The sequence below is a fragment of the Geospiza fortis genome, unplaced genomic scaffold, assembly GCF_000277835.1.
Source record: "Geospiza fortis unplaced genomic scaffold, GeoFor_1.0 scaffold874, whole genome shotgun sequence".
Lineage (NCBI taxonomy): Eukaryota > Metazoa > Chordata > Aves > Passeriformes > Thraupidae > Geospiza > Geospiza fortis.
In genome coordinates, this window is record NW_005054456.1 from 803,454 (window position 1) to 816,522 (window position 13,069).

The 13,069-nt window shown below is 50.8% G+C and overlaps 1 protein-coding gene across 1 annotated transcript in view; it reads right to left on the reverse strand.

Moving 5' to 3' along the window:
* The window catches only part of AR (androgen receptor), a 38,808-nt gene that overhangs the window by 2,059 nt on the left and 23,680 nt on the right, over positions 1–13,069 (reverse strand). The window contains exons 4-6 of the mRNA XM_031062678.1: positions 8,495–8,611; positions 2,809–3,096; positions 567–711 (exon numbers count right to left, since the gene is read on the reverse strand). Of these exons, the coding sequence (XP_030918538.1) occupies positions 567–711; positions 2,809–3,096; positions 8,495–8,611 (550 nt within the window). The remainder of the gene's footprint in view (positions 1–566; positions 712–2,808; positions 3,097–8,494; positions 8,612–13,069) is intronic.

Consider the following 13,069-nt stretch of genomic DNA (forward strand, 5'->3'; position numbering starts at 1 on the left):
CTACAAGGCACTTGCAGCGTTTGTCTGAAGAGTGACTGCAATGATTTCCCAAACATTTCTGTCTGTGAGGGATATGAGGCTGAGTTGGAGCTCCCAGGCAGGTGGGAGTTTGCCTGCTGCTGTGTTTGGTTATTGGGTTCAAGCTCCTAAATCTGACTGCCAGCAAACCCTCCCCAGCTCTAAGCTGATGGTACATCAAGGAGATCCCACCAGGACCTTACAGTACATTTTGTCTCTATCTCTGCTCACCCCAGCTACCCAACAGAGCTGGAATTCAAACCCCATGGCAGAAAGGCAGAAATGGAGCACTCCCTCACCCAGCTTCTGCTGCTGCCCTGGTGGGCATCAGCCCACAGCAAGGCTGAGGGAGCAGGCAGAAGGACCCAGGGAGGCATCACAGTGCCCTCACTGCTCGTGGAGGTCACCATGGGTGGTGGCAGTGAGGAGCAGGATGGGCATAGCCAGGGTTGGCTGTGCTGGGCAGCTCAGTGTAACTGCTCTAAGTGTAGCTGGTCACCTGGGCTGACCCAAACCCCAGCATCAGGCTGTTGTTGTTTCACACTTACTCATTGAAGACCAGGTCTGGAGCGAAGTAAAGCATCCTGGAATTGACATTGGTGAAGGATCTCCATCCCATAGCAAACACCATCAGGCCCATCCAGGAGTACTGGATTATTGACATCTGGTCATCCACATGCAGGTTGCGAAATCCTAGTAAACAATAAGGGAGGGATGTTACAAATTACTGTTGGGTTCCTGCAGTTTCCAGGGCTGTTTCCAGGTAGATTCCAGCTCTCCTGCAGCGCTTCTCTTAGGACAAGGTGGTCAGTCCACAGCCCAAGCTCAGCCAGCTCATGTCTCAGGACATGAGTCATGACATGGAGCTCCCACCTTGACTAGGAATCAAGGATAGACAAGCACAAACCTGCCCCTGGAAGGGAAGAAAGGGAACTTAGAGACAAAGAGGGGAGAAAGTTCCATTAGGACTGCACCGATTTAAGTAACTGGACTTTAATGTGATGCTCAGAGGCAGGAGGCAGCCCCTAGGCCTCCCACCACGGTTACAGATGCTCCGGTTTCTGCCCCATACACGCTGCATGGATCTCTTGACTGTGGGAATGAGCATGGAAACCTCAGCTACATTGCAAGAGAAACAAAAATAGCAACTAAATTTAAATTACCATTCCCAGATGGCAGCCCAGAGTTAAACCCCAGGCATGCTTACACCACCTCCAACGCTGTTTTTTTCAACGTACTCGTAAATAGGCAAATATAATTGAGTTTCAAGGCAATCATGCATTATTTCAATCACATATTAAAGCAATTTAACAGCTCCAGTGTATAATTACAACCCATTGAGGCAAGGATCTCTGTGCTTTGGAGAGCTCTTCAAGGCAAACAAGCTGGAGAATGAACCTTGCCCAGATGCCACCCTGGCACAGTCAATGCTGGCCCCGGGGGGAAGCAGGGCAGCAGCTGACACCGTCACACACTGAGGGGTCGGGCATCAGGTGCAGTTCAGGAGAGCAAAACCCTCTGATAAAGGGGTGGTTGTGATAGAAAACATTTCCCACAGCACTCTCCCTTTCCATCAGCACTACTGCAGTGGTAGAGCCTCAGCCCTGGATGCCAGGTGGCTTTGGTGGTGTCTCTGTGGATCTTGATGTCTGGTGTAGACAAGCCAAAGAAGAAGCAAGATTTGTCCCTGGTTTTACAAGCCAAGTGACTCAGAATATCAGAAACAGAATGGGCTATTCTGCATTTAAGGGTATGCAGACCAATATGCCATTGGGAGCACCAGTCTAGGGAGCTGCTAAACTCCTGGGAACGTCAGACACCTGACCACAGCTCATCACCACGGTTTGGCAGAGAGTGGCAAACCTACTGTGCCTCAGTCTCCTCCTCTGGCTGTTATCACCCCAGACATACAAGGAGTGGGGTTCCTCCTTTCTCTGGTGCCCCCTGAGGAATGGGGCCAGAAAGGAGAAGGCAGCAGGACCTGGCCCCATGCTCCAGTCTCCAGGATGCTGGGAGGTGAGCTGGGTGCTGCTGTGCCCAGACTGAGCTCAGCCCTCTGCAATCCCACTCACCCAGTTCCAGGATTACAAGGTGGAACAGGCAGCATGTCACCAACCTTGCAGTGACGCCTTGCAAATCCAGCTGAATGAACACATCACTCATCAGGATGCTCCATTTACTGCACCTGCTGACCAGCATCTGGAAAATTCCTGACTCCTATTACCTCTCTGAAGGCATCACAAATATATCACACCAGGCTATCACATGGGCAACCTGAGTGACTGCCAGGAAAAACCCTTTGGGATTCTGCATTAATCTTCTGCCATGTTGCTATTTACCCTTTTCATCACTTCAGGTGGGTTCTGGGACAGGGCTGATCCTTGTCTAGAGGGCAGTTCTGCAGGGCTGGCAGACACAGCTTGGAAGTGGAGCAAAACCTCCATGGAAAGAGAGGGAGAAGAGCAGGACCCTGAGCCCAGACCAGCTGCAGCCCTGCCATGGGGGGAAGTGCCCTGTGCCCACATGGTATGGCTGACCAAGGGCTATGTGAACGCAGAGTACAATTCCAACACATTCCATCACCCCTCAGTTCCTCCTCCCATCATCAGGCCCTCTAGAGACAAGTCCCACGCTGCTTCCCAGGCAGGGGACACACACACTGCCCATGGAGAGGGTCCCCCAGGAGCTGTGTGATGGGACAGGGGCTGCAGACCACCCCCTTTGCCCCTGCCCCCAGCAGTGCAGATGGGCTTTGGAGCTGGGAGGGGATTTGTTTGCTTTCCTTCTCACCTGGCAGAGCCTTTGCCCATTTGACCACGTAGACCAGCTGCCTCCCCCCAAGCTCATTCAGGCTGGTCAGCAGGTTGGAGAAGGAGTCAGGCTGGCTGTTGTCATGGCCAGCACACACCACCCCAGGCTCGATGGCCTCCAGGACGTTGAGGAAGATGGGCTGGCACTCGTAGCCGTCAATTCGTGTCATCACCAGCTTGGGAGCTTGCTCCTCCGTTGGGCTGGACGAGCTGGCTCCCTCCATGTCATCCTGGGCCTTCAGGTTACCCAGTTTCTTCAGCTTGCGGGCTGTGGGAAAGATACAGTTTAGTGTGATACTTAAAATATGTTAAAAACATGTCAGGGATTCTTGGCTCCATCATTGTAGTTATGAGGAAAGGAAAAGTGATGACCAGCAGCAGCTCCTCCCTCAGTGGGCACTGCCCAAGGAGTGCCCTGGCATTGCAGTTCTCACCTAAGGACAAGAGGAGAACACACTGTGTGACAAAATCCATTTTGTTGTTAATCTGACATGGAAAAGAACCAATATCATTCACATCCTCTGTAATGACCAGTCTCTAATTCCCACTTAAAAACAGAGAGGAAGATCCAGACAAGAGACAGAAGAGCCTTTCACTCAAGTCAAACTACTGCTCGTATGCAATCAAAAAGAGGAGCAACACAAGATGATAAACTCAGCCTACAGTCATGTCCCAGGGAGAAAAAAAACTGCACATGGATGGCCAAGTGGGATTGTCCCACCCCAGACCAGGGCAGAAGCAGGATGCATCTGAGATAAAAGCCTTCTCCCTGCAATGCCTGCTGCCCCACAGCCAGGCTCTCCCAAACACACTTCACACATAGTACAGAAAACACATCTCAGAAGCCAGCAGGGGGTTCCAGGGCTGTTTCCCTGGAGTCCCCACTGAGGGGGAGTGGACCCAAGCCGGGAGGTCTCACTCTGCTGTGCAGCCTCATGAGCCCCATCAGCAGAGCTGGCAGGGGGACCAAAGCAGCAGGTGCCTGTGCCTGTGCCCAACATGAAAAGGTGTTTTCCTCACACACCTGGCTCTTAACCACAGCTGCAGCACCCCAGAGGTGTGATACCAGAGGTCTTGGGGAGTCCATGTTCCCCTCATTGACACCAGCATGACATTGCTCAGCACAGGTGGCCTGCTCCTGCCACCCCTCACCAAATCCAAACCCCAACTAATTAGAGAACAAAAGCCAATGGCTTCAGCAGGTAACACAACATCAAATCAGTTGTCCTTGGGGTTTTGGCTCCTTCATTATATGATACTTATCTAGAATTTCCTTTCAGCTGCAATTAGAAAAATAAGCAGTAAAACATAAAAATGTCAAGTCAAAGTGCAGCTCTGTAAATTAACTCCAAATGTTGATTTTTTTTTTGTACTCTGTATGATCTGCTGTATGGGCAATGAAGATAGGCCTCTCCATAAAAAGGGAGGAAAAAGGATTTAATAAAAATAAAGGAGAGCAAGAGGAAAACAGTGCTGCAGCACAGTGTGATGGCCTCTGCCCATCAGCCACTCATTTGATAGGGCCTCTTCTCCCTTGCCTCCAAAGTCACAGCTCTGCCAAGGCCACCACTAACCCACATCCCCAAGTGACACAGCCACAAATCTGTTAAATCCTCCCCAGGGATGGTGACTCCACTTGGTCAGCCTGTGACAGAGTTTGGATTTAGAAATAACCACTGCCCCAGGTCGTGTGCGAGCGAAGCCAAACCCACATGCACAAAACACACATATGGTTTGGTTTAAATGCTTGGGTTTTTTCCCTTAATATTTAATTATCTAGTATGAAAATATCCCAAATGAAGTGAGAAAACAGCAAGCACCTACCGCATTGGCTCTGAAACTGCAGCCACAAACCAGACTCTTCTGTGGCAATGGGTGTTAACTGTGCTATCAGATAGGCCTGGGGTTTGTGCATTCCAGGAGCACTGAAATACTGACATTACTAGGTGGAGAAAACCTTCAGAGGTAAAGACTGGCTTCTACTCACTCACCTGTGCCAAGCCCCTTTGTGGTGGTGGCTCCTACTCAGCAGGTAATATAAACAAAAATTTAAAACTTGGAGTTATAGACATCTGTAATGTTTTTACTCTAGGATGAGCTAAGCTAGGTAGAAGTCTACATTGCACTTCTTCAAAGCAAGGTGGGAGAAACCTTAGAATATGTGATTAATATTGGGACGCTCCTGCTTGGCTGTCAGCAGGGACAAGGGGCCCAGGGAGCCTCGAGGTCCAGCTGCAGCACAGCACTGCCCCAGGCCCTGCAAGCTGGCCTGGGGGTCTCTGGGGATGGATGTGGAAAAAAGCTTAAAGGACACAATTATATATCACAATAAAATATTCAGCAGTGCAAGAACCCCCCAGGAGCACATTTAGAGCAATGGCCAAAGTGATGCACATTTCAAACATCTCCCTTACAGGCACTTCTAAAGCTCTGAGGAAGAAGCACTCTGGGCTCCAGCACCAATTTTCATGATGCCAGGACTTGGGGAAGTTATGGAGACCTGGAAGAAGCTGCTCTTGCACTGGCTACAATGGAGACATCCTGCAGCACACCTTGAGCTCAGCTGCCAGAGGGACACTGAGGAGCTGAACAGACTTGTTTTAGAACTTGCTGCCCTTTGCTGTTTTTATGAACTTCACACCAATCTTTTGAAAACCTGAACCTGTCAAGCTATCAATCTTGTCTGGCACAACAATTTCAGTTGATAATAATAACATTACTGGTTGTGGCAGACACATTTAAGAGATCTGAGTCAATCAGGTCCACATGACTGAAAAGAACTTGAAGGATGTAACAGTAGATAGTATTGCTGAATTATTGCAAACCCCCTAGTGATACATTTCAAGGCATTTGTGCTGAAACAACATCAGACAGGTTTGTCTCTTACAAGGGTGGCTCATTCACCCCAAACCAGATTTAACCATTTTTACTCAACCAGCCCATATGGCAATGTATGGATGGGAAAATAGGGATGAACATTAAGAACAGATGGACTGAGGTCAGCAGACAAGGGCTGATAGGTGTTGGCAAACTGCAGAAGCCATGAGGACACTGAAGATTTGACAACACATCTTGGAGCAAGGAGGTAAGGAATGTCACTTGGGTGGCTGTGTAGGAAGCAAAAGGGTTATTGAGTCACAGGTGACAAATACCCACTGTGGGGACAGAAAATCAATAAAATTAGGGGTTTTAATCAAGCAAATCGAGTTGTAATAAAGATCCAATTGCTGTAAATCAATGGCAGCCCGGATGAAAAATCAGGTTCAGCCTGATTGTAACACTGATTGTAACAACTGCAATGGCTCTGCAAAAATTGTGTCAAATTCCCCCTGGCTGGAATCAATACCCACTGTGTGGTGAGACATGAGCTCTGCTCTGCCCCCAGCAGCTGAACCTGAATTAGGACTGAATTAAACACACCTATGCCTCAAGCCTGGACTTTCACAAGCTTTTGGCTGTTAGTACAGGAGATTTCTAGCCCTACTCTAAACAAAATGAAAGTAATGACACATGTTTGAGTTTTTGCTCCAGCCAGGACCCACATGGTTGCAGTCTGGGGGGCTGCCAGCTCTGGCTGTGGGCTCAGCAGCTTGGAGTGCCCACATGAATAGCCCCTGGCACCTCTCATGCTTCCTGGGCTCAGGGCTGGCAGAAGCCCTGCAGCTGTGCCCACACCAGGACATTTCTTGGGCTCAGGGCTGGCAGAATCCCTGCAGCTGTGCCCACAGCAGGACATTTCCCAGGTTCAGGGCTGGCAGAAGCCCTGCAGCTGTGCCCATTCCAGGACATTTCTTGGGCTCAGGACTGGCAGGATCCCTGCAGCTGTGCCCATTCCAGGACATTTCTTGGGCTCAGGACCGGCAGAATCCCTGCAGCTGTGCCCACACCAGGACATTTCCCAGGTTCAGGGCTGGCAGGATCCCTACAGCATCTTCCCCAGCAGCAGGAACAGATGCAGTGGGATGGTGGGCACAGGCCAGCACACCAGCAGGACCCAACACACTAAAACAGCATTATCACTGGTTTTTTTGCTCTTTTTTTTTCTCCTTTTCCCTCTCTACAGTATCTTTTCCCTCTCTATAGAGAGAAGATCCTGCTTAGTGGATACCAGCTTGCAGGTCACTGTGATCTCAATCAATAATGAAGTGCTTCAACACATTGCCATCCTGTTCCAGAGCAGAGCCTGCAGAAGGCATTCAGTGTGTCACCGCCCCCTTCTCCTCCTTCTCCTCCTCCTCCTCCCCCACGAGAGCACCAGGGATATACCCCATCAGTGACTGTAATTAACCACCAGTTAAAAACGACTGGTTGGAGCTTGGGAGTGATTTCAAACGCCCTGCCTCCACTGTGAGAGAGGTTACTGTGGGCAACCACAAGCTTGCCTGTTTGTAACAATTGCCTTTACACCGACATCCAAACCAAATGTAAAATAGACCAGGCAGAACAGGTCAGGGTGACCCAAAGAGCTGAAGAAAAAAAGAAGGGAGCGGGGTATCCGTATTAGCATTAATTTTGTCAGTGTGTCCTGCAGAAGAGGGTTACACTGATGTATGTCTTCTCCTACTTATGGAAACTTCACCAGAAAAAAAGCACTTAAAAATAGTGTAAGAAAAGGGAGGGAGGACTGCACTGCCTTTTGGGATCTTTGGGGAGAAATCAAACGAAACCCTCTGCTCCTTGGTGAGTCACAAATCAGAGCCACTTCAGTAACAAGTCCTTCAAGACAGTGTTGTTGCAGCCCAGCAGCTCTGGAGGCTCAGCCCATCCCAGCAACGGGGTCAGGATTTTACCTAAAATGCTGACACACCCAAGCAGTCTGGGCTGCCTCTGTCCCCCTGTGCTGTGCCTGGCACTGCCAGGGCTCCTCTCTGCAGCCCCAGAAGCCCCCTCAGTCCAGAACTTCCCAGCAGGGGCAGGTCTGTCAGCCCCCTTTTCCAGGATATTTTCCTCCTCACAGAATCACAGGAGGATTTGGGTTGGAAGGGACCTTAAAGATCACCCAGTTCCACCCCCTGCCATGGAAAGGGACACCTTCCACTGTCCCAGCTTGCTCCAAGCCCTGTCCAAGTTTTCAAGGCCTTGGAAACTTCCAAGGATGGGGCAGCCACAGCTTCTCTGGGCACCCTGTGCCAAGATCTCACCACACAGGGAAGAATTTCATCAAATGTACTCAACAAGGAGACACCCAGTGATCAACACCAGTTTATAGACTATGAGCAGAAAACCTCAGATTCTGGATATCAGCACCCTGTCAGTTTTGGGGGTTTGGGAACAGAGACAAATTGTAACAAGGACCCTCACCAGGGACACACAAGCAGCTTCCATCCTGCAAAAGAAAACACCGAGCTTTTAATTTCACCAAGAAATTGCTCCTTTCTGCCTTGGAATAGTCCCATCAAAAGAAGGGAGTGCTCTGCTCTGAGGCTTCAGGAGCCAGAACCAACTCACCCTGCTGTTTAATTTTTTTTTAGATTCACAAGGTTTGAAATCAGGGAAAAATACGTTTCCTGAAACACAAAGAAAAGCTATTGAAATTCCCCATTTTGCTAGTAGAACCCTGAAAATATTTCCTGAGTGTGTATCCATCAGTCTCATTTTCCAGCCACTTACTGGCTGTTCATCCCCCAGGGGACACAGAGGGCCCCAGGAGGGGACCCCGGCCGTACCTCCGAGCGTCATCCCGGCCTCGTAGCACTTGCGCAGGCGGCACGAGGGGCAGTTTTTCCGCCGGAACTTGTCGATGGTGCAGTCGTTGCGGCTGGCACAGAGGTACTTCTGTTTACCTAAAACACCAGAGAGACACAGCATGGGTGCTGGGTGCCAGCAGAGAGACAGGCTGGGCTCTTTTGGGATCACCAAGGGCAGCCTGGTTCTCGTTTTTTAATGTCATCCGTCTATCTGTGTCATCCATCGATCCAATGTCATCCAATGTCATCCATCCATCCAATATCATCCAGTGTCATCCAATGTCATCCATCCATCCATCCATCCATTCATCCATCCATCCATCCATCCATCCATCCATCCATCCATCCATCCATCCATCCATCCAATACCATCCAATGTCATCCATCCATCCAATGCCATCCAGTGTCATCCATCCATCAGCCATTGCAGACCAGACCCCACATTTGATCCTTCTGCCACAATACTCACCTATCAGTCCCCTCAGAGCCGTGATGCTGTACAGACCTTTTTGGGACTGAATTATTTTTTGTGCAACCCGTTGACACCAGCTGGGTCTGTTGTATCTACAGATATTGGGGTTGAGGAGTTGCTGCTCCACAGGTGAGTCTGATGTCACCCTGTCCCCTGGGATGTATCTGCAGTCAGCCAGGAGGGAACTGGGATCAGCAACTCCCTGTACAGGGGATCTTGTGCAGCCATGGGTTTTGGGGAGGTGCAGGAAATTCAGAAGTTACTTATGGTCAGAGTCACCCATACCTCAGACTCAGCCTGCACTCACTCAGAAAGCAGCCTGTGCAGCTCCAGGCCACAGCTTTTTTTCACTGCCCCATATGCCAGACAAGCCAAGAATCATCACTTTTCCTGTCAAGTTTGAACACATTTACTGGATCAGGATTTATCTGATGTTCTTCAGACTGCTCCAAACCAAAGTGGACTCAGCACACAACAGAGAGATGCAGCTTATAGACCCACAGGCAGCCCACATGGGAAACCTGCCCATGGCCTTTATTTATTGTCCTGAAAGGGGTTACTTTCTTCATTCCTACAGGAATAGCCCGCTGGAGTCATCAGAAATCTATGAATAGGATGAGGCTGAATCCAACCCCTTAAGGTGCCAGTTTTGACATGAGATGCACCAATTTTGGTGCACAGATTTTACAACCCCCACACCTCCCCCATTGCTGCCCTCACTGCCACTGCCTGAGGCTTTCACAGGGGCTCCTGGGTGTCCCCAGTCCTGCCTGGCCACAGTTTTGGCAGGACCAGCTGCCACTGTCACCCCCACAGACCCCCCTGGCAGGGCTCAGCACCCAGCCCACTCCTCCCACAGAGCTCAGGGGCTGCACAAACACCCCATGTTTGACCTTCTCAGAACTGTGCTCTTCAAAGTGGATCATCACCCACCCCTGTGCCTCAGCCATCACCTGCATTACTCACCACATCTCACACCTGTTAAATCATTTTAACACTGTCCTCAGAACAGCTCTTCTCACCTTCTCCCTGGCTCATTTCCCATGAGAGGGATACTGAGGCAAGCCTCGATGACACCTAAACCCCTAAGGACCCTAAGGGGAGCACAAACACCATCCTCCCTTTCAGCAGCTCATTGAGGAGGAGGATGAGTAACAAAGAACTTCAGCTGAAACTGGGTTACTTGCAGTTATTTTTGTGCCAGGGGCACCGAGCGCTGAGGCCACACTTGCTCCACTCAACCTTCTTAGGTTCTCACAAACGGGCGCCCTACTTTCTGGGGAACAGAGAGCTGCAAGGAGATCTGGCTGCCTGAGCCCCCAAGGGCGTTCCAGGATCAGGCACAACTGTGTCAGGAGCAGCACCCCCAGCCCCAGGCCCCTGCTCACCCCCAGGATCTGGACAGACCCCAACACGTGGGCTCATCCCCACCCTGCTCTGCCCCCAGGGGAGGGAGCACGGATGAGGTTTGGTAGTGGAGTCCAAGCCTTGCTCCATGAGGCCACTGTGCTGTTTCCCATCTGCTCCTCAGCAGCATCTCCCAGCTCCAGAACTGCTGAGAAGGGACATGGAGAGGGAGCCTTTCCCATGAGGCAGCAGCAGCAGAGGGGCCCAGAGGACAAACAGGGCATGCTGGAGGAGGCTGCAGGATGGCAGTGCCACCCCAGAGAGAGCAGCACAGGCTGTGAGCTGCAGCCACAGCTCTCCCCAGTCACGGTACAGTGACACTGCTGACATGGCCAGGCCAGCTTCATGGTTCATGGACAGGCTCTTTGGGGCAGGAACCTGCTCTCTGTTGTCTGGGCCAGCACAAGTGAGCCCTGTTTACTTTATGCTGTTCTCCAGGAACAAAAAGAGAACCCAACAGCCACAGCAGGTCATGGTGCTGCTGCTGCTGGGCGTGAGAATGAGCTGAGCTCACCTCATCCTAATTCCTGGGGATGTGGAGATTTCCCCTTAACCACCAGGAGAGGAACCACCAGCTCTAAAAGGCAGGAGAACAGGGAAGGGTGGCTGGAACGTGCATGAATTCCTTCCCTCTGAAGTGGAGGGAAGTTCCTTCCCTTCTCACACACAGAGACCTGTTTCTAATTTCAGGGCAATTCACTCTCTTCATTCCAGAGCAAGGTGAGACATTTGAAATCAGCTGCTCTTTAAATAAAGATAAATGTGCTGGTTTTTCCTTCTCTAGAGTTTAACACTGAAACTACTTCTTTGTTTTCCTTTTCTCCCCTGCAAACAACAGAGGTGTTTTCTCATGCCACTCCGAGGCAGAGGCTCTTGCTTTGCAAACCTGTACATACAGGTCCAAACCTCACACCCATTCTGGGGTGCTCCCTAGCAGTCCTGCTCTTTGCAAGGCCCATCACCCAGCCTGTCCTTTCCCCATAGACCACTGCCCAGCTGAGGACACTGCAGATGTCACCCAGAGAAGCCCCCACATCCTCCCCTGCCCCCAGGTCCTGTCTGACATGTGCACAGGTGAGGGAGGAAGTCACACCCAGCAGCCTCTGCCTTCCAGACCAGCACAGGCACCCCAAGAGAGCATCTTTGCAGCAGCCCCCACCATGAACACACTGCAGTGCCAGTGTCCCCTCTGCTGGGAACATTCCCCCCACCTTGGGCCCCTCCTGGGCCCCCTCACAGCAGGCAGAAGGACTCTTCCACCACCTCCAAGCCCTCCCGCTCATCTCCTGGGAGCACAGCACACACTGGGAGCCAAGGGGAAGAGCTGCTCTCCAGGTCTGCTTGACTAAAAATAAAGATTTATGGAGGTGAGTTGCTCAATCTAGAGGAATCATCTAACTAACAGCCTGTTGCCACATGAGCTGTTGTGCCCAGACGAACTTTCTCCTCCAGACAACAAAGTAATCTCTGCAAACATCTGGAGCAAGATACACGACCATAAATGTGAAAAAACCAGTAAATGCCTTTTGGAAGACAGAGATCCTCATATTTCAGGACATAAACTGAATTTTAACAGCTGGAGGATGAGGCCAAGCTTTCTGCGAAAGCAGTTCCCCTGGGTCTCATGTAACCATGGAGGCTCCAGGGCTCCCCTGGAAAGCCTCTGCTCCTTGGGGCTGTCACCAGCAGGGCCATGCCCAGAGCTGAGCCTGTGGGTTTGGTGCTGGCACCGTTCCCATGTGACGCTCCCATTAATAACCCAGGAGGGCTCAGCCACAAAGCTCCCAGGAGCCAGCACTGAGCCACTCTGAGGAACTGCCTTTGCAAAGTTGTTTCCTGAACAGCCCTCTGTATTCACCAGATGGTACAGTGAGCGTAGGGGAAGCACCCAGAGCTTTCCCTGTGCTCTGGTCATCCCATCTTTTGCTCTCCTCATGACATTTTAAGGCAAATAACACCCAAACAGTCATGAGAAACCCACCACTGGAGCATCATGATGCTGCAGCACCACTGAATCTTCTGCAGACTCAATTTCTTTGCATGTCATATCAGCCTGGGAAGGAGGAGAGAGTTTTTTATACCATGGCGAGGATCTTTGCAAACATTTACTTTAACTTGGTGTCATCTTGAAATCTGGCAAGAAACTGTTGAGTTGGCTCAGAGACATCTCTCTGGTGTAAGGCTAATCCTCAGCAGGTCAGAACATAGAACACTAATCCATATGGAGAATGATGGAGGCACTCAGAGCAGCCTGCACAGCAGCCTGGCTGGGTGCCTGCTAGGAAAATGGCCAGATACTGTGTTATTTTTTTCATTTAGCACTCTGCTATTTAAAGACAGCCCCATCAGAGGCACAGCCCAAAGCATCCCGGTCCTACACTGCCAGGAACGTTGTGTGGAGGCAGCTCTGGGCTGGCTAAGGTCACCAGCAGATCTCAGAAACCTCAGAGGGACAAGGAAGGTCTGCTTCTCTCCAGGAATATATGCAGAGACACAATGATCCCCCTCCTGGACAGAATGGGACAGCAGGAACCCTGGGCTGCTCACTGACACAGGAGCTGCCTTGTTTGAAACATTTTTCTGTTTCAGGGACAAGGGTGGCATCACAAGGACTGAACTCCCATGTCTTCAACCCACCTCAGCCATGCTCACCACACCCAGAGGTGTCCTGCCTG